General features: G+C 33.2%; 2 protein-coding genes and 1 pseudogene across 3 annotated transcripts; 1 reads left to right on the top strand and 2 right to left on the bottom strand.

Annotated features, from left to right (window-relative positions):
* Positions 1-1,760: 1,760 nt before the first annotated feature.
* Positions 1,761-7,016, bottom strand: LOC110669991 (condensin complex subunit 2-like; annotated as a pseudogene).
* Positions 7,017-7,243: 227 nt separating this feature from the next.
* On the bottom strand, positions 7,244-13,269 carry LOC110669974 (uncharacterized). Of its 2 annotated transcripts, none has more exons than XM_021831872.2 (5): positions 12,905-13,269; positions 9,754-9,910; positions 9,414-9,464; positions 8,195-8,287; positions 7,244-7,589 (listed from the first exon to the last, which is right to left on the bottom strand). In XM_021831872.2, the coding sequence occupies exons 1-5, from the start codon at positions 13,048-13,050 to the stop codon at positions 7,530-7,532; spliced, it is 507 nt and encodes a 168-aa protein (XP_021687564.2). In that variant the 5' UTR covers positions 13,051-13,269; the 3' UTR covers positions 7,244-7,529. The 2 variants fall into 2 exon arrangements, with proteins under 2 accessions (XP_021687564.2, XP_058001324.1); XM_058145341.1 differs by having other exon boundaries at positions 9,754-9,918; positions 12,905-13,048.
* A 7,579-nt stretch (positions 13,270-20,848) lies between these two features.
* Positions 20,849-24,080, top strand: LOC110669975 (GDP-L-galactose phosphorylase 2). Its single transcript, XM_021831873.2, has 7 exons — positions 20,849-21,816; positions 21,898-22,019; positions 22,131-22,190; positions 22,323-22,565; positions 22,670-22,855; positions 23,061-23,309; positions 23,408-24,080. The coding sequence occupies exons 1-7, from the start codon at positions 21,681-21,683 to the stop codon at positions 23,771-23,773; spliced, it is 1,362 nt and encodes a 453-aa protein (XP_021687565.2). The 5' UTR covers positions 20,849-21,680; the 3' UTR covers positions 23,774-24,080.
* The last annotated feature ends 970 nt before the right edge of the window (positions 24,081-25,050 follow it).

The following is a 25,050-nucleotide window of genomic DNA, read 5'->3' as shown; positions in this document are numbered from 1 at the left end:
AGAACTGGAGAGAATCTGAGATTTAGCAGTCTCATACTCTGAAGGAAGGCCTGCAAGAAAACTCATAACAGCCGGTTGCTCCCGTTGGGCCTGCTGAACTTTCACATCAGGACTAAAAGGCAACAATACATTAAGTTCCTAATATACCCGTTTAAAATCCATAAAATAAGCCGTGAGAGACTTATCCTCTTTCTCAGCACGATAAAATGCCTTACAAACATCATAAATACGGGAGATATTCCCTTTACCAGAATACAGAAAATCTAAGTAATCCATCAATTCCTTAACAAATTCACAGTGATTAATTAAACTAATTACCTCACTATGAATCGAGTTCCGAAGCTGCAAAAACAACCGAGCATCCTCCCTTAGCCAAGTTTGTCGTGTATCGTCAGTGGGTGGATCTTTAGTAAGGTGATCATCCTTATCAATGCTACACAAATAGACCCTAACAGTCTTACTCCACTCCAAGTAATTCGAACCATTAAGTTTGTGTTCCGTGATCTTAGTCATCACCGGAATCACATCAGAAATAACATTCTTATTGTCTGCCATTTGTTGAGACAAAGAAAACTAACCGAAACGCTAATACAAAGTGCTTATAGCAGCAAAATAACCCAAAATCACAAATCAAGCAAATACCAAAATAGGATCTGAGAGCCAAACCTCATAAGTCCTTTAATGGTATACTGGATCAGGCAACAGCACACAGTGGCGGAATGAGGGGGTTGAGGCAACGCCGGTGATGTTGATCGGGGTCGAAACGGCCGGTCGGCGGCCAAGGTCTCTCCTGAGCTGGGTAGTGAGAACAAATAGTCACCCTAGATTGATGACCTACTCTGATACCATGTAGAAAGAGATGAAAAGAGATGATTCTCATTGATTTCAATTAATCTGTACATGGGTATATATATACAATTGATTCCTATAATTGTGTTCTACTAATTAGGAAGAAATCCTAAATAAGAAATCCTAAATAGGAATACAGAATACAGAATATACAGAGAAATAATATAGTGATTGGCTTTCCATAACATAGTGATTGACTTTCCATAACAAAAAGAACTGACAAGAAGAATAAAGAAGGAAGAAGAAATAAAGGGAAGAAAGGGAAGAAATTTTAGGGAAGAAGGAAGAAGAAATAGAGGAAGAAGAAGAAGAAGAAGAAGAAGAATATAGAGAAGACAAAGATCTCAGAGAAGAAGGAGAATTGGAGGAAAGAAGAGAGGAAGAGAGAAGAATAGAAGGAACCTGGTATTTGGGAAGAGTAATTTGCCATAAATGTTGTTCATTGATCTAACAGCTCTGATACCAGTTTGTTACATAGCAACAAACTAGTTTGTACCTTAAAGAAAAGAACTGACAGGAAGAATAAAGAAGGAAAAAGAAATAAGGGGAAGAAAGGGAAGAAATTTTAGGGAAGAAGGAAGAAGAAATAGAGGAAGAAGAAGAAGAATAGAGAGAAGACAAAGATCTTAGAGAAGAAGGAGAATTGGAGGAAAGAAGAGAGGAAGAGAGAAGAATAGAAGGAACCTGGTATTTGGGAAGAGTAATCTGCCATAAATGTTGTCCATTGATCTAACAGCTCTGATACCAGTTTGTTACATAGCAAAATCTCAGAACACCATAACACCAGAATTAGAAGAAGAAGAAGAGAGAGAGAGAGAGAGAGAGAGAGAGAGAGAACAATTAGAGAGAGGAAATAACTGTTGTATTGTTGATTTGATGATTCCTATCAATTACAATGCAAAGAGATTCACTAACTACTTAGTCATAACACCATACTCATTAGCTAAATGTAAAAGGTAGATGAAGCACAAGCAGGGTGAAATATCCTTTACAGCTGCAGCTTGATAATCAATAGGAAACGACCAAGATATGTCTAAAAGACACTACATCTTTGCAAACCTTATATGAAGGGGAAAAATATATTCATATACATTCTCAATATGTATTCATAGAGTTTGAAATTTCATAGTACAAAAATATTTAACATGTCAATTTGTAATGTCAAAAGAGGAAGAAAGTGAGAACCTTAAATATATGAATTAACTAATTAATAATTAAAACAGAAGCAACATGAGAATTCTAATTGTACAAGATAGGATAGGATTTAAAAGTGTCCATTCCATGAGCTATAAACCAGGGCTGCGACTATGATCTGCATCAAGTTTAATATAGCTTATCTAAAATTTCAAACTGAGATATGCAGCAAGTAGACTTAAAATAATAATGATCACATTGTCATTATGCAACATCAAACATGTATCAATCTTGATCCAGCAACTAAAGGAATGTTCATTTATAAAAAAACTATGGTAGTTCTTTTAATAAAGTATTCCAAGAAAATTGGAAAACAAAATTTCCTATTCGCATGTGCCAAATTTCCAAATGAAAAACTAAAAAACTAGCTATTCACTTTTCAAAATTAACTAAGATTTGGAAAATAACCTTCCATTGTTTTCCTTTATAATAAAAGTTTTGTTTTCTAACTATTTTCTCAATCGAAAACAATGACTTTTTGTAACCAAAATTATAATATAATTTTTCCATAACTAAAATTGAATAATTATTTAGAAAAATATATATTTATAATACAACTCAACTCAACTCAACTAAGCCTTTATCCTAAAAATTTGGGATCGGCTATATGGATTCGCTTTCTCCACTCTAAATGATTTTGGGTTAAATCTTCATAAATGTGTAATGCTTCTAGGTCATATTGTACTATTCTCCTCCAAGTCAATTTAGGTCTACCCTTTTTTTTCTTTCTATCCTCTAACCTAATGTGCTCAACCTAATGTGCTCTGCTTGTCTAACTGGAGCCTCCATATGTCTACACTTCATATGACCAAACCACCTCAATCTCCCTTCTCTCAATTTATCATCAATTGGCACCACTCCTACTTTTTCTCTAATACTCTCATTATGGACTTTATCTAGTCTAGTATGGCCACTCATCCACCTTAACATTCTCATCTCTGCAACTCTTATCTTAGACGCATACGACTCCTTCAGTGCCCAACACTCACTACCATATAACATAGCCGATGGTATGGCTGTATGGTAAAATTTTTCTTTCAACTTATTGAGAATCTTGCGATCACATGAAAGTCCCATGGCACGTCTACACTTCAACCATCCGATTTTAATCCTATGACTAACAATCTCCTCACATCCCCCATCTACTTGAAGGACTGATCAAATAACATTTGGAAGTGTTAGAATCTTCCACAGTAAAAGAAGTGAATTTACTAAATTGATTATAAGATCAAGGACCTTAGCTGTGCATTCATTAATTTATAGGAGTAATCCATCCAAATTAAAGCAGTTATAAAAGACTGAAATTATGAGGTAGCAACACCACATTTTATTTTGTGTGGTTTAGGTCACTTGCACTCCATGTCACCATAACTGATATGGTACAATAAAATTTACCATCAAATATTTAAAGTCAACTAATGTTGGAGTTTTTGCTAACTCAGTACTGTGAATGCTGGACTGAATGCTACAGATTGAGATCAAGATGACCTAGACAGCCTATTGACCAAATTTTTAGCTTCTCATATTTTTGGCAAGACATAATAAATTTAAAAGCTATTATGTAGAACCTTATATTACTGTAACATTAGGAAGAAGAAACAACTTCACAAGATTCTCAGGTTGATATTGGCAATCTTCTGGAAGTGTGCTGCTACATGGTGCTTGTTTTGCAGGTAGTAGTAAAGACTTCAGACTTTTAGGCGGAGCAAAGATATCAACTCTTTTCCTGTTCAATGATTTAATGAAATCAATGTCATCCTCTGCTTGATATTTGCTCTTGTGTCTCTTAGTTGTGCAAGATTCCTAATAAGTTGAAAGGAAAATTTTACCGTACAACCATACGACCGGCTATGTTATATAGTAGTGAGTGTTGGGCACTGAAGGAGTCGTATGCGTCTAAGATAAGAGTTACAGAGATGAGAATGTTAAGGTGGATGAGTGGCCATACTAGATTAGATAAAGTCCGTAATGAGAGTATTAGAGAAAAGGTAGGAGTGGTGCCAATTGAGGATAAGTTGAGAGAAGGGAGATTGAGATGGTTTGGTCATGTGAAGTGTAGACATACGGAGGCTCAAGTTAGACAAGTAGAGCATATTAGGTTAGAGGATAGAAAAAAAAAAAAGGGGTAGACCTAAATTGACTTGGAGAAGAGTAGTACAACATGACCTAGAAGCATTACATATTTCTGAGGATTTAACCCAAAATCGTTTAGAGTGGAGAAAGCGAATCCATATAGCCGACCCCAAATTTTTGGGATAAAGGCTTAGTTGAGTTGAGTCTCTTAGTTGTGCAACCACTTTCAGCAAAAGAAACATTCTCTTGACCTACAAAAAGGATACCAGATTAAGTAGCAGGAAAAAATGGATATGCAAGACACAAAATGCAAGCCAAGACAGCTTTTCCTTTGTCCTTGCTGATACTTACACCTATACTTCTGAAATTTCCAGTGATCAGGACCTGCCCACATATTTCGTCCTGAAGTAATTCCCAACCCTTCAAACAAAAACATGGTAACATTCTCAAAACTTTGATCTACATCAGGTTTGAAAGACATACAGAGATCATTCTCCTACAAAATTACACCAAGTTTGTCTAAGTACCCTTTATTACCTCTTTTCTCTTCAGTAAAGTACAAAACGAAGGATGCATTAGATGAGCAATGAGAAAACTAGGACTTAAACTACAGTAGAAAATAGCATGAAAAAGACACCTGATGATCACTGTGAAGAGCAGAATCATTAGGAAAGCTCTCATTGAAAATGCTAGACTCATTGTCATTATTATAAGCCCAGGGTTCAAAGTTGCCAAATGAATTATTATCCTTATTGACTTCACTAGTGCCAGACACATTAGCTCTCGCATCAAACTTCTGGCCTACACCAAAGGTTTCAGATGATCTTTGATTGTCTTCATCAAAATGACAGATGATGTCCCCAAGAGTAGGAGAAATTTCATTCTTTGCCAGAATGTTCTTCTCCATCTGTTCAATAGATTCTGTAAAGATAACAAGCAAATGAATTTTACAGAAAAAAAGGAACTAGCATTCAGTCATGGATTTTCAGAAAAATAAATGAAACATAACAATGTCCTTGTTAGCAATGTCACACCTTTAGCAAATGAGATATCAATCATATCTAGATTATCATTTTTCTGCAAACATGATTTGCACTTCCCTGGCACTTCAAAAGAATCAAAAAGCACCTGGCATCCTCCATATACTCCAAGATTATTCAATAGGAGACCCTTGGCTCCTCCTTCATCAAATTGTGCAGATGTCTGATGATACAGAGGAAAACCAAGAAATCAAATTACAAGCAAGATAGGGACAAGAAAACAAAAGTCGCAAATGAAATGTAGGATTTGCACTTACCATCAAAACTTTTCACATTTAGGGCTTCAAATGAGGATTCCAATGTTGACAATGGTAAATCTGCATAACTCAATTGCATGACTTTGCTGTATATGTATCTGTGCTTATAATTCACCAAGAGAATATATCATGTTACTGTTTACCTTCTTCCCAGAATTTTTCTTAAAATGACTCCTATCTTGCCACACCTTGACATTATCACTCTTTGTCACAGAAGTCTCCGGCACCAAAACTCAAACAAACCTCTTATTTTTCACCAGGTAAGACAAAACAGAAATAAACATCAGAATAGATTCAATTAATTCACAATTTCAGGGATAAAAGAATAATCTCAACCAAAAAATTCGTTCACAACGTAATGACCAACTTCTAGATACGAGTCATTCCAAGGCACTCCAACACCATGTATACCATAATGAGCATAGCATAAATAAATATATGTTCCTGGAGCATGGTCATCTTAAAGCTCTATATATAAAACCAAGGTCTTCTCACAAATGTACAATAACCCGATAGGAGTCCCACTCGCGGTACTGAAACCCACACAAATGTGAAAGAAAGTAATAACCGAATTCCCGATACCTGGTTCACCTTCTAGACTGGCTCGACCGAGCCCATCAAGAACCTTATATGCCTCAGAGAGCACTGCATCCACCCTCACAGAGTAGATTTTCACTCCTGCTTCCAAAGTGTAACTTGCCTGCCTACTCAACACTAATCAACAAGCTAACACGAAAACATAACAACGCAATTTCTCCAAGCAATTAATTTTTCACATACCTTTTGGAAATCAGTCTCAGTATCAGCTTCAGATGCGACTTTAATAATATCACCAAGATGGTCTATAAGCTTCAGCTCCCAAGTGTTCTTCTGATCTATTTTCTACGTTACGAGGGAAGAAAGAAAGAAAACCACATTCAGGCAATGCACCTCAAAAATTTTTCATTTGTTCAATCGCGAAAGAAAAGCAGTTTTCGACTAACATTATTCTATTTCGAAGCATACACGTTAGAGAGGAGTATATATACTGAAATTTTCGCTAGCGAGCTTGATGCAGTTCTAAAACAACTCGATGATCTGTTGTTTGCTAAGACAAGGATCAGGAGGAGAAGGAGCGGCAAAAGTGGTGGCTTTAAGGCGAGTGGCGGGTACACGTGCAGCTCGTACTTGAGCGCGCTCTAGCTGGTCGTTGTTTGAGGCCAGGAAGAAGGAATTAATCGGTGATTGAAGACGATACGCCATGGTAGTTCTCTGCCTGGGACTCGCTGCTTCGCCCATCGAACCGAGCAGTTTTTCAGAATCTGAGAGGGAAAGGTTTCATCTTCGTTTTGAATTTGGTTATTTACGGCAAATGGGAATTCGAAGCGATTTATGAGCTTACAAGCAAAACGCCGAGTGCAGGTAAAATAAACGACGTCAGATTTCTAGTAGCGCCCTTGCGAATATTTGGTTATTTAGTTAAAAATATTTTTTGAAAAAAAAAAATAATTCTACACCCACTGTAATAGGATTTTTTTTTATATAAAATTCAACATTTTTTTTAAATATTTTATCAAATTTGATTAAATTTATAAATACACCTGCCAAATATAGAATAAGCCTAGCTTTTCCAGAAAAAGTAACGATTGACATGTATTTAAATTTTAAACTAAATATTATAACTTTTGAGTATCTCCATGGAGACGAGAATCATTGTGAATGAGGCAAATAGTTATCCTTATTCCTCGTCCGCTAGGATGAGCTTCTGCAAAACCGAAAAGAAACCCCACCAAACGAGGGAGAAGAAAAGAGGGGTGGACTACATTTCTCTCGTACTCATCAAGACAATAATATGCAACTAAATTTATACACATAGTTGTCTCAAGTTCGAGTTTCAATAAAAAAAAATATATATATATATATACACAAACACACACACACACCCACACGCATCACTCGGTCAAGTTATCGTACATGCCAACAGAAGACCCCCATCCATTAACATTGAGTACGGCCCCACGAAGCAGAAAGTTTTGATTCTTCCATGAGGGAGCAAATATGCTTGCAGAGTGTGAGCCTGTTGAGTGTTCCGTGAATTGGTCAAAGAATCACCATTGGACATAAGAGAGATCATCCGCTAGTTGGAACTTCTCATGAGAAATGCTACAATGCTCCCCAGCACAGCACCAGCAGCAACCTGAGGCAGTATGGCAAATTTAATCAAACAAAATTAATTCAGTTAATAGCTTTACTGGAATTTCCATGCATCTAGATTCAAAACAATTTTTTTTTCTGGAACAGAATAGAATCATGGCAATGCAACTCTGAGAACATTGTTGCATTAGTTCAACTTTAAAAATGCACAATTGGAACTTTTACACTGAACTGTTTAGCATTGTTTCATGGATTTCCTGCTATCTATGTGTACTAAGTGCAATCTCATTAGGTTAAATATTAGACACAATAGGCTAGTTGGATCCGACCAAAATGGCAGTGGTAAAAGTGAATCATTCACGCTAACCTATTCTCAATAGAATAAACATCTAATGCTGCCAATTGAAGAGCCAAGAAGAAGAGAAGTTATTGTTGGTCACTTGCTTGACCTAGGAGTCCATTTGATGTCTATAGACACGGTACAAGAGTTGGCATCTACCACTAAAGATGATCTATTGCTGAGGTATTCATCATCCCACAGAAATAATCCTTTTTTTCTGTAGAATATGCCTTAATCCAGTTAACTGAGGGGGGAAAAGATAATTTAACTTCAGTATATATAAAAATGTAAGTGCAATTGCCACTTACCTGGAGAGGAGTGTGACCTAGCGAATCTCGAAGAGGTCTGACGTTGGAGACAGGGTGGTCAGGAGGTAGCTCACATACAATTTGATTTAGTAACTGCAAAATGCGAAAGGATACAAGTTAGAAAGAAAAATATAAACATGCACAGGTAAAGCATTCTACACTACAACCACAAAGATTGGGTAGGCATAGAGCAAATAGTACCATGATGATGAATGTAATTGTTAGCAGCAAATAAATGTTCAACTTCATGGCAAAGAAAAAATTGCTATAGAATGAACACAACCAAGCAAAAATTCAAGGAAGAATTTATGGTAACCATGAAACCCGTAAGATTTGAAGCACTTACATGCCAGGTATACCCCAATCCCAATGATGATAAAATGCATGTGTTTTCCCTTCCTCAGAATATCATGGAGCAGTTTGCATGTGCAAGTACATTTTTTCATAAATATTTTGTTAAAATAAAAATATTATCAACAATTTAAGCTCTTTATTTACTGTTTGACACCAGTGTTTGCATCCTAAACATAATGTCCTTTGTTTAATGATTGTTCACAGGACAAAGTATGTCCAGTACAAATGGAAAAACCAGAAGAGCTACCAATTCACAAACTAGTTAGATTGACAAAATATAAATCAAACCAAAATCAACAATCGGCAAATTACTGCAGCATAATGTCATCCTACTTGATCTATTTTACTTTAGAAGCTTATCAATTATAAGAACCATATGAATGTTCACAGAAAAACTGCATCCAAAGTCTTGTATGTTGTATTAATTGTTAAACACTAAACAGGTTATATTTCAATAACATTATTATAGCTGCCTTAAAATCAAAGACTGTCAAGATCAATAAAGGTTTCTAACAATCAAATTAACAGAATGACAACATCAAACATCAAAAAAATCTATGAAAATGCATTTTCATCCTATTTAGTATACACAGGATGAAATTTAGGGGGAAGTTATCATTTCACATTTATTTTAAAAAAATATTGAACAGAAGAAAGAAATATTTCAACATTGAGCCACAGATAGTAGACATTGCAAATACAATCTACCAAGCTGACGCTGTTAGTTTAAATTAGATAGGGCCTGGAAAATTTTTCAAATTATCCATGCTTTATTAGAGAACTTCACCAGATTCCACAACGAATTTGATTAATTCAGTTGAACAAATATGCATATGATAAAGTATAATGCAGTAAATGATCTCACTTCAGCTTGGCGACCAGCATGAAGTCTGACACCAGTAGCATCATACATAACCTGCAAAAAGTCACACGTTATATGAGAAGCTTTAACTGCGAATGAATTGTGGAGATCTCTAATTATCTAAATGAGTATGGAAGTTGGCAAAATAACTAATGCACCATAAATCACAATATGACTATGCAGCAGCATAACTATGGGGGGAAAAGCAATATTTTTCTGCAAGAATAGATCATTTGAGAGAACAGGATATGAAGGTGGGAGCAGAGGAAAAAATCTGTTCTCTTCAGCATAATCAAGCATGTCAACACAAAAAATGAACAACACCTGGTTAACAAATACATACAACACATGCCAAAACCAGTGCAATAGCAAATGTTGGAGCTCCAGTTCCTTCTTGTAGACCAATGGCTACTGCAAGAGCAGTCACAGTTGCTGTATGTGATGAGGGCATTCCACCAGATCCAAGCATCCTTCTAGAATCCCATCTCTTCTCTTTGAACCTGCACATCTAGGATGATATATTGGAAAAAAAACCAAGGGAAATAGGGGCATAAGGAAATGGTTATTAAACAAGATTTTCCTTTCACTAAATTTCGTGTTACTCTAATCATACAAATGAGTGAAAATACAGGCCAGGTTACTTTGAATCAATAACATCAGCTATTATTCTTAAACAAACAAACTCATTGTAAAATAGTCCACAGGTCCCCACACACATATAATTATGATTTACTAGTACTCCAAAGCAAGAAGAATAAAAAAATGTTATGAGTAAGGAGTAGAGTAATAGGGGGTTAGTCCAATAGTTAAATTAGGAGATTCTATTGTACTAGTCTATTATAATTACTATCCAGTTAGTTGTAACTGTAGAGAGTAGTTATAGGATGCAAAGAAATATAAATAGGAGCTTACTTCTAAAGAGGAGACTATCCAAGATCATTAATAATCAAAGATATCTCTCATGTCTGAAATATTCTCTTTCTCTTCTCATCCAATCTATTTCTCTTCTCATCTACTCTCTCTTCTCTTTTCTCGTCTACTCTCTCTTCTCTTTTCTCGTCTACTTTTATTCTTTTCTCGTCTATTTCTATCTCTTTCTCTCCCTATTCCTCTATTTTAGTAAGTGTGCAAGCTGATATGCAACAAATTGGTATCAGAGCTTGGTTCTGAGGTGGGATTGCTTCCAAACTTTCTTACTGAAGTTGCAATTATTTGCACTCCTCAATTACAGGTTTTTCCCTCTATTCTTTCTTTCTATCTTGAAATTCTTGTATCAAATTTCTTTGTTCTTCTGCTGATTTCCGGTTTGTTCTTCTATTTTTCTTCTTTAATTTTTCACTTCCCACATTTCAAGAAACTTGTTCATGGAACTTCCTGAAATTCTCCTTTCTTCTATTTTCTCTTTCCTTTCCTCTATTCAGTTTTCTTTTCTGTTCTTCTTCCTTTTCCAATATCCCACTCAGCCTCTACAAGAGGATCACAAAAGATCAATCTTGGGAACAAAAGTTAGGTAATAGGATTATGGAAATTGTCGACATAGTATTAAAAAGGCAGGAAGAATTGCTGTTACAAAAATTAGAGAAATATGAGGTCATTTCAAGAGAGAATGGAGAAGTAGGTTGAAGCAATTCAAGTGGCAAAGGAGAATGTTGTAGTCTTTAATAATGAGGATCCAATTCTTGAAAAGTCAAGTGAAGAAGAAGTTGTCCTTGATGAAACTTCCAATAAGTAAGATAAGTGCCCTGATATTGAGAAGGAGCAGGATTTTGTTTCTAATTTGTCTAGTGCAAGAAAGGAATATGAGGAAGAGGAAGATGAAGATGGTGATGATAGGAAATTAGAATTTGCTATGGGAAATGCAGAAGCTAAAACTGAAATTCTTGCCGCAGAAACTTTTGGGGATGTTCTTGAAAACAGGAAAGATAAAGAAGCTACAAAAAGTGTGGGGTACTATAAGCAAGTGGCAGAATTGTAGGCGCCAAGATGGTAAGTTCAGTTGTTGTAATCCTATAAGTCTCATGAAAGATGAATGGGAAATATCAAGAAGGAAAAGGAAGAAAGTTAAGCCATCAAATGGCATTGTAACCTTGAAGGAACAAGCACAGGAAATTTGGAGAAAAAAAAAAAAAAGAAAAAATAATAATTCTTTGTTCATTAATGGTTCATACTATTACCTGCAACTTTTAGCCAAATTTATGGGACATTTCAACTAAACATATGATGAAGTTAATATTTGGAATTCCAAAATTCAGAGAATTAACTGCCCCGCAGAAGATGCTATGGGAGATTCCCACATTATGTCAGCTGATGAGAAGGCAACACATGAAATTCATTTCATTTCCAGCATTTTCTTCATTCTTGAGAACAAGAATGATTTTAAGGAATGGGGAATGTTATGAGTAAGGAGTAAAGCAATAAGAGGTTAGTAAAGCAGTTAAATAGGGAGATTCTAATGTACTAGTCTATTGTAATTACTCTCCAATCAGTTGTAATTGTAGAGAGCGGTTATAGGATCCAAAAAAGTATAAATAGGAGCTTACTTGTAAAGTGGTTACAATCCAAGATCATTAATAATCAAAGATATCTCTCATCTTTGAAATATTCTCTCTCTTCTCATCCAATCTATTTCTCTTCTCATCTACTCTCTCTTCTATTTTCTCATCTACTTCTATCTTTTCTCATCTATTTCTATGTCTTTCTCTCCCTATTCCTCTATTTTAGTAAGTGCGCAAGCTGATATATAACGAAAAATTAGATACATACAATGTTCAGTATTCCACTTTCCCAACATTGCTCAACCTCTTCTAAGTGATGGAAACCTAAGCACCATCTTGCTTCTTTACTAAAGCTCTTTACTTTATTAATGCAAAGGGCTCAGAAAAACTCATATAATCTTTAATCCCATAGTAACTGAGGTCATCTACGTGAATTCTTTCCCTCCCTTCAGCTCTCTTGAGTCATACTTTGAGAGATGTTATTGAGAAATCAAATACTTGCTTATAACTTTTATCCCTGGTCTTCTACGGCGAATTTTTTCCCCTTTCTATCGTCTCTACTTGTATGCAGCGCTCTTTATCACTGGCACACCTAAATGTGTGGTTTAATTTGAAGTGCAACAAAATAAAAATAGCAACAATTTGTAACTACTTGCAGAAATATAATTAACATTTTAACTTAGGTTTTTTATATAGACAACATGCACAAGCTTTCAAACTTCAAATTCATTGACTTTCTTGGCCCATTAATGCTATTCAAGAAGAACATTATATCCTTATAATAGCTAAAACATAGAATGGGCACAGAATTTCCTAACATTGCTCACACGGGGAGTAAGGGCATACATAAATAAGAGCAACACCCATTAAATCAACCCAAAAATAAAGACCCAATAGCATTATTTTATCAAGTACACCACTAATCGAAGAATCCAGTAAAACCAAGCAAACGAAAATTTTACAGGACAATAAATATAAAGGACAGAAAAAGAGAGGTACCAGGTGGTGAAGAGCTTAAGAAACTGAGCGAGAGCGAAGGCAAGGAAAGCAGAGAGGAGAGGGGTGTTGGAGGGAAAAACGGAGGGCTGAGATGATGTTGATCGAAAGCTTGATGATGCGTCAGAGCCCGTCATGACCTCGTCCATCGAAAGCAAATGCGTAGGGAGAGAGAAGAAGAAGAAGAAGCTTTAGAGGCTTACCCTTATGCAAGAAGAGGAAGGTATTGGAGAAGATAGTTGCGTCACGAGCAGGGAAATTGGGTGCGTATGGGAATTCGTATTCTGATTCTGTACAGGAGGAGGAGGTTTTTCTCAGCCATTGCCATCCCACTGATGACTCCACATTCAACGGTCGCAATTATCGACGGTATTGCAAGCTATTTTATCTACTGGGTAGACCCGGCACTGAAATCGAACCGGTCTAGTTTGAAACTAACCTCACGGGTAACCATAGAATCTTCCTTTTATTAACCATCCCTAACTTTTGAGATTAACACCTTAATGCCCATATTTGCAAGTAAATTTATTAATTTTTTTAGTATTTTAATTTTAAATATAAAATATTAATAAAATAATTATTTAGTATAAAATTTATATTAATATTTTAAATAATTATAAAAAATATATAAATAAAAAGTAAAATAAAATAAAAAAATACTTTAATTTGAAAAATTAAAATCTTTTCATTTTAAATATGATACTATCAATTAATACATTTCATTATTTTTTATTTACATATTTAAAGTTAATTTTAAAAATTTTTAGAGTTAAATAAGTAATTAAATAATTTTTTTAGTGAAATAATATGAAATTATTTAAATAATATTATATTAAATAAGATTAATAAAGGATATTTAAGAAAATAATATTTAATAATTATGCAAAATTCTCTTCCAAATTTAATGCATTTTTGTAATGATATATATATATATATATATAAATTGAAGATGTGTCTTTATAATGTATATTAATATAAAAGTTATCAAAATAAATAAATTAAAGTAAATTAAAATTTGTTAATGCATAAAAAAGAGAAAGTGAGCAAACATTTTTAAATACTCTATATGTCACCCTCTTTAAATGCCATATTGCCTAGAAATCTCTACACAATTCACAACAGATTAATTAAATTTTATTTAATGGTAATAAATAATATATAAATAATAATTTATTAATAAATAAAATAAAATAATTAATTTAATTATAAAAGTTAAAGAGCAAAAAAGCAGTGAAGAGGATTAAATTATCATTTTATTTCTAAAACAGATAGATAAAAAGAAAATAACTTCATATTTTTAACTTATTGCAGGTTAGGTTAGGGAGATTTTTATGAAATAAATTAAAATTTTAAAAAAATTTTTATAATAAATTAAGAACAAGGGATGAAAGTGAAATAAATTTTAAAATTAAGAGAATCAATAAAAATTACCTCTAAAATTAAGTAAAAATAAAATAATTATAATATGCTTTGAAGTAAAACGAAATTAATAGGTTTAATTTTTAATTAAAATTTATTTTTATTTTTTGAAAATTTATTTAAAAAAAAAAAAGATAAACCTTCAATTAGGTTTGAAGGAATTGATGCGGATGCAGACTTGTGCATCATTTTGGGCTGAAGGGCCCAATGGCACCATGGCTTGGTGTGGGCCGCTTTCAAGAAGCCAGCTCAACTTCTTTAAAACTAAATTTCATTATCTCTTTTAATTTAAATAAAATTTTTAATTTGACTTTTATATCCAAAGTCCAAATCCAATAGTCCATTGACACGAAAACAAATGTGTTGATGCCGTAATCCCTACAGTTATGGCACTGCTGGAACACATTATACACGCATTTAGGCTTGAAAGCATGTTACCAGTTAGGCCACTCCTCTCGGTATCATTTACCTATAATAATAACCTTTGAAAATTTGTGGCTGGTGACGTCTCAATTACTACTTTTCTGATTGGGATATTACGCTCCAAAATTCCCAATTTCTTTTTATTAAAACGAGATAAGGATAATTGCATTAATAGAGTAAATGATACAAAACCCTTAAAGCCCATAACATTGAAACTTACAACAAGCATAAGAAAACAGTTTAGCATGATATGAGCTTCTCAATCTCGCATGACTCCTCAAGCAAGATGATCCCATATTGTTGGTGAATATTTGGACAAATAGTACTAGTTGTCCCCATCCTGAAAGACGTAGAGTGATTGTTTTATCTTGAAATGTAAGCTTTCCATCAGGAAATTTCCTCTGCCTCTTCGTGTCTTCTTTCATTGTGCCAGTGTGAACGCTAGAAATTGGAGTATTCATTCGTAACTTGTTTATTTTTATTTTATTTTTAAAAAAATGGAATCACGACTTCCACTCGCAACACGAATCTCTTACGCGCGTGGGAGTGGGAGTAGTCTTTTGAGCAATGGAAAGAAGGAAAGGTGTTGATGATTGAGGAACTAAATCAATCAGCGGAAACAGGACACCCACCATGCGCACATTTTAGAGAAGTATGCGCATGAGATATACAGAATGATCCCCTCTACTTTACTGATGCAGAATCTGAACGGGTTTGACGCAATTTTGCCTGATGAGTCGTTGAAATAAACCGTAGATGATAAGGTAAGCGTCTGGCAGAGTGCAGGGTGGAAGGAATCTAGAGTTTAATTATCAAAACAGCCCACGTGATTGCTTTGCAGGCATCGAGTATCATCTTTACCAACCTCAGTTCCAACATGTCAACGTGGTTGTACGAACGTGGCTATCGGATTCATAAGAAATTTTATCATCTTTCATTCTTTGCTAAAATAGAAGGGAAGTGAAATTTTACTTTTAATAAAATTATTTAATTATCATCAATTATAATTTTATTATTACACGACGTTAAGAATATATAAATAATTTTAATATAAATAATATTTAATAAAATAAATTTAAAAAATTATATTTATATAAAAGAAGAGGAGCAACCATAGAATAATTTCTCCAAAGTATGCGCTTTGCACAAATTATAGAAAGGTTCATATTTTTGTGAGTGCAAGTAACAATAAATTTAGTATTAAATAAAGTCACATGTCGAATTAATATTGGATACTTATGACCGTTTGACAAATTAGTGCTTATCGGTTTTCTAATAAATTATTAAATAACTATTCCTTTTGTTAGTCAGGACTTATCTGAATACAAGTTTAAAAGCGTAACAAATTGGCTTGTAGTTGCTTCTACGAGCTTAGCTCTATTTTGTGTAATGATGCTTGTCAGGCATTGTAACACGAGATGCCTTTGCAGTTAAAAAAACACAGAAAAAGGCCTCTGGCCACTGATCAACTCATAAGATTATTGTAAGGATAGGAATCTCTTGGGGATCTACCCGTGTCCGTGACGACAAAATTTAAGATAAGCATCGCTGTTACTACCGTCAGTCCTAAAATTATTACAATTTATATTTTATAAATATATATATATATATATATATATATATATATATATATATTCCAAACTGCTCGTATTAAAAATAAGTTTCATATATTTATTACTTAATTTATTATTTAATTTCAAAATTTTATTAATATTATGATATTTTACTTATATTTTAGTTAAAATTAAAATTTTTTTATTTAATATTGTAATTAGTTGCTCTTTATTTAATTAAAAAAAATTTATCATTTAATCTTTAATTTTTAATTTATATTATGATTTTATTTATGTATTTTTAAAATTAAATAATTTAATCTCTTATTTATATTTTAATCAAAATTAAAAATATTTTTATTTAATATTATCACTAATTTAAGTAAAAAAAATCTTTATCAAATTGAGAAATTGATATTATTTAATTTTTGAATTTTGATTGATATATAACTTGTTCCTTATATTTTAAAAATTAAATAATTTAACCCTTATATTTATAACAACTGAAATTATTAAAAAAATTTTATTCCTTTAACTTTGTTCTTATTGTAATATTTTTAAAATATATAGACTAATTTATAATACCAATTAAAACTCAAACATCAAATAGTAGAATATTATGTTTTTTTTATTTTAAACACTAAGCAAATATTTATTAACACTCGAGTCGAGAGTAGTATTGACTCTAAGATTTAAACTCCTAATCTTATAAATAAAGTTCATTTGAGAATCAACTTCACACTGAATGAACGGAAGCGTGAAAAACACAAGTTTATATCATTGAATTCAAAAATTTTCACCTAGGGTCACATACATCATGCAAGATTTATTTTTATCTATTTGATTTCAATGATAAACAACATATTAAAACTCTTTTAATATGTTTTTGAATCTGTATTTGCCATTTGAGATTTTAAAATTAATCAGATTAATTTTAGAACCCTATATTAAATCAAGAGCGATTACACTAACATTTTGATGCACTGCAACGTGTCTGCGCCTTTGAGATTCGTCTTCAGAACACTAGATGTTGTCCCTCTAGCTTGTCCACACCAAGAACACCTATGGCAGCCCTTGAACAGCTTCTAAAGCTTTTTCTATTAATTAGAAATTCAAGTTCTATCTTTTAAAATATTAGAGATGTAAACAGGACACTAGAAACAATTTCTAGTGTTCTTAATTCAAGAGATTGATGGCTAATATCTTTGAATTGATAAGAGATGAAGAAGAATAGATGAAAAGCCTCAAAGTGGCGTGACAAAGGAGAGGAGTGGCTGCTGGTTATTTTTCTTTTAATAACAATACTTAAATAGCTAGGTTAAAACATTAAACCCTTGCCACACGTCACCCTTTGATTAGCTCTAGGTTTAAATGACCCAATTACATTGTGCCAAGTGTCAAACCTATATTTAATATTGATTTTAATCATCTTACATGATTAAAAAACATTTGGTAAGCTTATGTGTAATCCCATGTGTCACCATCTGATGGTGCCACGTGTCACACTGTGAAATGACCAAAATGTCTCTGTGTCTTAATTTTGAATTCTCAACCCAAAATAATTATTTATCTTCTTCTAATTAATTTATATCAAATATAAATTAATTAATTAATCTCTATTAATTAATTTATCATTAATTAAATTCATATTTAAACACTTTAAATATAAATTTAACTTATATTATACATCCAATAATCTATATTTGGTTTCAAGTCATGCTAGGGACTTTGCAATTTAATTACAAACCAAACCTATTTAATTAATCAATTAAACTCTTTAATTAATTAATTAAATCATATTTAAATAGGTGATAACTTGTGTATGTGTGTGACTTACTAGGCTTATCACTAATTGGCAATGAGACATGATATCAACTCTTAATATCATCAGAACTCTTTCTTACCATAAATGATTTCTCTAAATCATTTTATGAACCTCATAGACCATGGTTAACACCTGGCATAGCATGCCATGGCCACCCAATTAGTAATAAGGTTTACCTTAAATGAACCTATAATCATATGTTACCATGCACTAGAATCTCTCTGTTACAAAATCCCAACTCAAGCTGGAGTCATGGTTTATGTCAAACTCCATTTGCTATGAATATTATGTTCTCTTTTAATTTCAGTTCTTGATTAAAAATATTTTTTCATCAGAAACTATTTTCTGAATAAATCTATCTGTCCTGGCCAGGAACTTGAAACATCGAGAACAATCAAATGAACATAGGATTTTATCTCTATTTACTTTGAGGAACAGATTCCATATTGATCAACACCTACCTCCATAAATAACTAGTAGGAGCCAACAAATGCCCATATACCCATACACAGTACAAGTATGAAAGCAGTATCAAACTCAAACTACCTATATACAAGATAACTGTGCTATCTCAAGTCTAAAGATTATATGCACTGATATGATTTATGACAAAACATTGACAAGAGTAAACTCTATGTGCTTATCATAAGTGTCACTGGTTCGGCTTACTTATCATTTATAAGTGCCTATCATGTTTGTTATATGGCATGAGACTCACAATTCCATCTTATTTATATCTCATATAAATAACTTGGAAACAAATATGAATACAATCTTTCTGGATAAGTCATGTCCTTATTATGAAGTATCCTCGATTGTGAACCTATTTATGATACTTTGTACTAGAAATATTGTCACTCATATTCTTAACAATTTAAGAATAATATTTCTAACAAAATATCAATGGACATTTTCTATTACACATAAATATATTATGTAAACGGAAAAGTGGAAATGCCTTTTATTAATAAAAATATGTACAAGATATATACTAAATGATATACTCTAGGGCATACTACTAACATACACCACTAATCTAACAACTTATTGATAATCAAATTTCATATCATATAATTGAAAATGAAAACTTAAATATCATTAATTTAAAATAAAGTAATATATATATATATTAATTTTATAAAAATATTTCTTTAATAATACGAGTAAATTATATAAATCTCTTTCAACTTATATAATTATTTTATTTAAATCATTTAATTTTAATTTATTAAAATAAAATCATTTTACTTTAGTTTCATTTAAAAAAAAAGTCACATAATCTGTAATAAAATTATATTTTTTAATTTCTTTTATTTTTATAATTAAATTAATTAATTATTATTATTATTAATAAAATTATTTTATTTTAATTAAATTATTAATTATATATTATTTATTATTAATTAAAATTTAATTTGCAATAACTTAGAAAAAAAAAAATAATAATAATAATAAATTTCATATTTAAAATATTTTATTAATGTTTGATATTTTATTAATATTTTAGTTTTTATATAAAATTAATAAATAATAATTTATTAATTTATTTTGATTAATTATCAATTTAGTATTAATTAAAAAATAAAATGAAGTTAAAAAACTGTTAGAGATTTTTTCTAAATAAAACTAAAATTAAAACTTTTTTTTTAGAAAGATGATTTGGAGAGTCAGGGGAAAGGCATCTAGGTAATTTCCGTCTTCATGATAACATGCGAGAATAAATAAGTTTTTTTTTTTCTTTAACTCAAATTAAAATGAATAAAATTATTGCAATAAATTAAACTTAACGACAAAAATGAAACTAACCCTTAAATTGAGGAATGATGAGAAAAAAAAAAAAAAAAAGCTTGGAAAGCCAATTGGGTGAGGGACCAATGAATGATTGGAAAATGGAAATATTAAAAAGAGGCGTGAAGAGAAGGATTCCAGGCAAGTTCAAAAATCACGAGAAAAGTTTTGGCAAGTTTGATTGACATATGCTGACATCAGGATGGAGATATTGGGAGCAAGCCAGGCCAATTGTCAGGGAGGAGTGGTACGTGGTTTAACTACATGGCTCCACTCTTTCCTCTCGCAAATATTTCTTTTGATTTGCTTCCATTCCTTGTGCAATTATCAACCACCAATTAATGAAATTTCCTCCGCTGGACTTTTCCTATCATTGTCACACCTCACCACCTTTCCATCGATTTTAACGTTTCCTAGTATATTTATTTTAACACAAAGAATTCTTCATGTATATATTTTTTTAAATTTGACTAAGTCCGACTTTACCGTGGGAGATTTGTAAAGGGTTTTAATCATAGTTTGGTATTGATCCGTAATTATGGGAAAATTCATTATGCACAGGTTTCCTAATTATTTGATTATCAATTATAAAAAAGCCGTTTTCAGCCAGAATTTTTTAAAATTATGTATTTAAAAATATATTAGGAAAGTAAGTGGTAATAAAAAATAATAAAAATATAAAAAAATTAGTAAGTTGAATATTCTCTAAATTCGAAAATAATTTAATCTTTTTCTTTGTAAAAACCTAGGCGGCATTACTATATATTTAATAAAAATTAGGTGGAAATTTTACAAAACAAAAACAGTCTTCCACGTGGAACACGCAGTTCCCCTCTTCGGAGGGCGCGTGAGAATGCATCTTGCTTGTAATCTCGCTTTTCCAATTAATTGGGATTAAGAAATAAGACTACAGAAGCTTTTGATTAGCGGCCTCAAGTTAAAAAAAAAAAAAAAAACGTAGGGAATAAGGCCAAGCAAGAGGGTGCCTATCGGTACGTCCTTCGTGGTCCCTCTGCGGCCAACCCTATAGGGCTTACCGGCCGAACCAGAAGGCTCGACACATTGTACCCCCTCTCTCTCTTAAAATCATTTTCAAGTTTCAATATTTGCATCACTACCTTTACGACAAACCTTAACGGCAATTACAGCCACAACTACCACCTTCCTCTTATCTATATAACAACTCTTCCTCTCCTCCACTCATCTCCCATCGCTCAAATTTTACTCCAATTGTGCCTATACCCACATCTTCAGTTCCCTTCCTTCTTCCTGCAATCTAATACCCACATCAGATTTTTGAGAAAACAGAGATTAGTGACTGGAATTCTTCGTTTCAGGCCTTATTTTTCTCCTTTTTAGGGACCCAAGTGTACTATTGGTGTTTTGGTGTTAAGGGTGGAGTTTTGTTTTTGTAAAGAGAGGTTTCTTGGGGTAATACCCAGGGTAGACAAGTTGTAGACATCACGGCTATATACGGAGTAACTCGGCCTCTAATACATGTCCGGGCTGTACGACGCAAGGGTTGTGTGATCGAGAGCAACCCTTCGCCGCACGGTGGACGTGGTGCTTTGCCTTCCGAAGGCGGTAGCCCTTCCGATCTCCTCTTTCTCGCTGGTGGCGGTTCCCTCCTTTCCTTTGTCTATTAGGTTTAGGATATATTTACATAAGATTAAGTTGTAAGCTGTAAGCCAAATAAGAGTCTTTTAGAAGTATTAGATCTCGATTAAGCAAGTTTATTGGGATTTAATTGTGTTGGGAATTTTAAGTAAAGATGAGTGAAAGCTTGATGTTAAGGATCAAGAGGGTTCCTACTGTTGTGTCGAATTTCCAGAAAGAGGAGGCGGAAGAGGGTGCTCGCCGGAGTGGGGGCTGTGGCCGAAATTGCCTTCAGAAGTGTTGCATTCAAGGTACTTGTTGAAACGCTCGCTCTTGTTGTTTATGTGTGATTCTGATGGACTTTTATTTATTGAGAATTCTTTTGTAAATAGGGGCAAAGCTCCCTTTGTTCGCTTTCAAGAAACTGAACAAGATTGTTAGCGAGAAGGAGGTGCTTGGAAATGAGAACAACGAGCCTCCTGTTGCATTCCTTGACTCTCTGCTTCTTGGGGAGGTATAATTATTTAAGAAAATGGAGAATTATGAACTATAATTCATGTTTTCTTTCTCTGTTATAGTTGAAGTCACGATTTCAGTTAAAATTTTGGGTTGCTTGGATTTTTAGTGGGAGGACCGTATGCAGAGAGGGCTATTTCGTTATGATGTTACTGCCTGTGAAACCAAGGTCCGTTCTTCTATTTATGAATTTTCTTTTCTAGTTTGGCTTGTAATTGGGAACTCATAGACTCTGCAACATAGTGTTTTCTGAGCTGGGGATACGAGATTTATATCAAATTCTTCGATTATATTGGTTTAGGTGATTCCTGGAGAGTATGGTTTCATTGCCCAGCTGAATGAGGGCCGCCACTTAAAGAAGAGGCCAACTGAATTCCGTGTTGACGAGGTTCTTCAGCCCTTTGATGTGAACAAATTCAACTTCACTAAAGTTGGCCAAGAAGAGGTCCTTTTCCAGTTTGAATCGAGTGAAGATGGTGATGTTCAGTTCTTCCCAAGTGCCCCAATTGATGTTGATAATTCTCCAAGTGTGGTTGCCATTAATGTAGGTTAATGGCTCTCGTACTAGACAATTAACGTTCTTTTATTTATTTGGACATTATGATTGTAGGAAGTTGGTTTATGCCTTTTGTTTCGTTGACATTACAGGTTAGCCCTATTGAGTATGGGCATGTGCTTTTGATCCCTCGCATTCTGGAGTGTTTGCCACAGAGGATTGACCGTGAGAGCTTCTTGCTTGCTCTTTACATGGCCATTGAAGCTGGGAATCCATGGTTCCGTTTGGGTTACAACAGCTTGGGTGCATTTGCCACCATCAACCACCTTCACTTCCAGGTTTGCACCCTCCTAGCATCGACTTAAATGAACTTAAATAATATCCTTGACAAGTAGGGTATCGATGATTAGGGGGGAAAAACAATTTGATCATATTTAGATAGATGGAGATATGTACTATTTAGGAATATCAATTTGATCATATTTAGATAGATGGAGATATGTACTATTTAGGAATACCAATTTGATCATTTCCATGGAACAGGCTTACTACTTGGCTGTGCAATTTCCCATTGAGAAGGCACCCACTAAGAAGATAACCACTTTGGACAGTGGAGTGAAAATCTATGAGCTAGTGAATTACCCTGTCAGAGGTCTTCTATTTGAGGGGGGCAATACAGTGCAAGACTTATCCAACACCGTCTCAGATGCTTGCATTTCTCTTCAAGATAACAACATACCTTACAATGTGCTCATATCTGATTGTGGAAAGCGCATCTTTCTTTTGCCACAGGTAATGAACTTGGAAACATGGTTGTGGTGACTCTCTGCTCCGTGATATGATAATAATAGATTTACTCATATTCTTAGTTTTATCAAATGAATTAACAGTGTTACGCTGAGAAGCAAGCTCTTGGGGAAGTGAGTCCTGAACTTCTTGATACCCAAGTGAACCCAGCTGTGTGGGAAATCAGTGGCCATATGGTGTTAAAGAGGAAGAAGGACTATGAGGAGGCATCTGAGGAGAATGCTTGGAGGCTGCTTGCTGAGGTTTCTCTTTCTGAAGCAAGATTTGAGGAAGTGAAGGCTCTCATCTTTGAAGCCATTTCCTGCAGGGATAAAGGCAGTGAGAACGATGCTCAGGACTTGCTTGAGGATGCAAATGCCAACAACTCTCTTGAGGAAGTGGATGCTATTAACAAGGGCTCTCACTGTGCCATGGTGAGTGGAAATCAAGAATGCCTAGTTCGGCAGTAAAGGACTAAAGGTTTGGCTTTGATGAGCAGACCAGCAATGTCTCATAAAATATGTTAGTGTGGCATATGAAGTATTGAATATTATTAGTACTTGAGTGAATTCAGGCAGTAGCCTAAATAAGCAAGCTAGGCTTGAGTTGTCAACCTAGTTTTGCCGCCTTGTAGTACCCATTCAAGTTTGTGTATTCAGCACTGTTTTTGTGTTGTTTGTTCAGCAATGCTGTATTCGTATAAACTAAGATTGTATAATATGATATGGAATGTTTGCTGTTATGAATCAGCTTATGTAAAGAATGTCTGTTTCTTGATCTCTTCACTCATATGGTTTGCCAAATCCAGGTGAGACATAAATCATAGGGCCGTGGTGTTCAATGGTTTTGTTAAAGTTCATGGTGCTATGTTTATGGATTGATTATAAAATTTGACCTCAAGAATCCACAAATTGTTTGAACGTTTGTGTTGGAATTGCAATTGTGCATTATCTATAGGGAAGTTCTTAATTTATTTTATTTTTTATTAATATATTTTGTGATCACTTACTGAAATGTTAACTTATATTAATGGATTAGAACTTGAATTCTTTGTTTTGTTCTTTTGGTCAATAGAAAGAATGCAATAGTAGGTGAGTAAAAGTTTAAGATCATATTTTAATGAAAGATAAATATAATTATGTCACAATCTCAAAATTATTGTTGCAAATACTTTTACTAATATGAAATGGTTTGATGCTCTTGGGAAAAAAAAATGGTTGGACGATCAATGATGGGTATTATATGCTTAATTGAAAAAAAGAAGTTAGCATCAAGTGAAGGTGATATCTTTCAACGCAAGCAGCCGTTGGCATGTAGGGAATCATTGCAGAACCTTTTCCAAAATGCTGCCATAAAATAATAATAATTGACTGACTTTTGATTCCCATCAATAATTTGAACGCTCCGTATCGGACAAGTGAAGAAAATATCACCAATTACTTAAATAAATCCCGATAAACTATAGTTTAATCTTTAAAAATTAGTTAAATAAATTTAAATAAGGATATTTTGTTTATAATATAAAATCTTAAAAATTAAATTATTTTAATTAAAAAAATATAAAATTAAAGATATTTTGATTATTTTTACTATTGTTAATGATTAATTAAATGAAAATTAGATATAAAAATTAAATTATAGAGTTTAATAAATTTCAGAAATTAAATTACTTAATTTTAAAAATATAAAAATTAAATTATAAATTTTACTAAATTTTAAAGATTAATTATAATTTATCTAATAAAAT

The sequence above is a fragment of the Hevea brasiliensis genome, chromosome 4, assembly GCF_030052815.1.
Source record: "Hevea brasiliensis isolate MT/VB/25A 57/8 chromosome 4, ASM3005281v1, whole genome shotgun sequence".
NCBI lineage: Eukaryota > Viridiplantae > Streptophyta > Magnoliopsida > Malpighiales > Euphorbiaceae > Hevea > Hevea brasiliensis.
Note: the sequence above shows the minus strand (reverse complement) of the source record. Positions and strands in the feature narration are given on the sequence as shown.

Bases quoted from the DNA above. Each gene is read 5' to 3' on its own strand.
- LOC110669974 (XM_021831872.2), bottom strand. From the start codon at position 13,050: ATGGACGAGGTCATGACGGGCTCTGACGCATCATCAAGCTTTCGATCA. The intron at 9,465-9,753 runs GTATGTATTTGT...GACTTTTTGCAG, and splicing joins CACTGGTTTTGGCATGTGTT to GTTATGTATGATGCTACTGG. The intron at 7,590-8,194 runs GTAAGTGGCAAT...ATACTGCCTCAG, and splicing joins TAGGTCACACTCCTCTCCAG to GTTGCTGCTGGTGCTGTGCT.
- LOC110669975 (XM_021831873.2), top strand. From the start codon at position 21,681: ATGAGTGAAAGCTTGATGTTAAGGATCAAGAGGGTTCCTACTGTTGTG. The intron at 22,191-22,322 runs GTCCGTTCTTCT...ATATTGGTTTAG, and splicing joins TTACTGCCTGTGAAACCAAG to GTGATTCCTGGAGAGTATGG. The intron at 23,310-23,407 runs GTAATGAACTTG...ATGAATTAACAG, and splicing joins GCATCTTTCTTTTGCCACAG to TGTTACGCTGAGAAGCAAGC.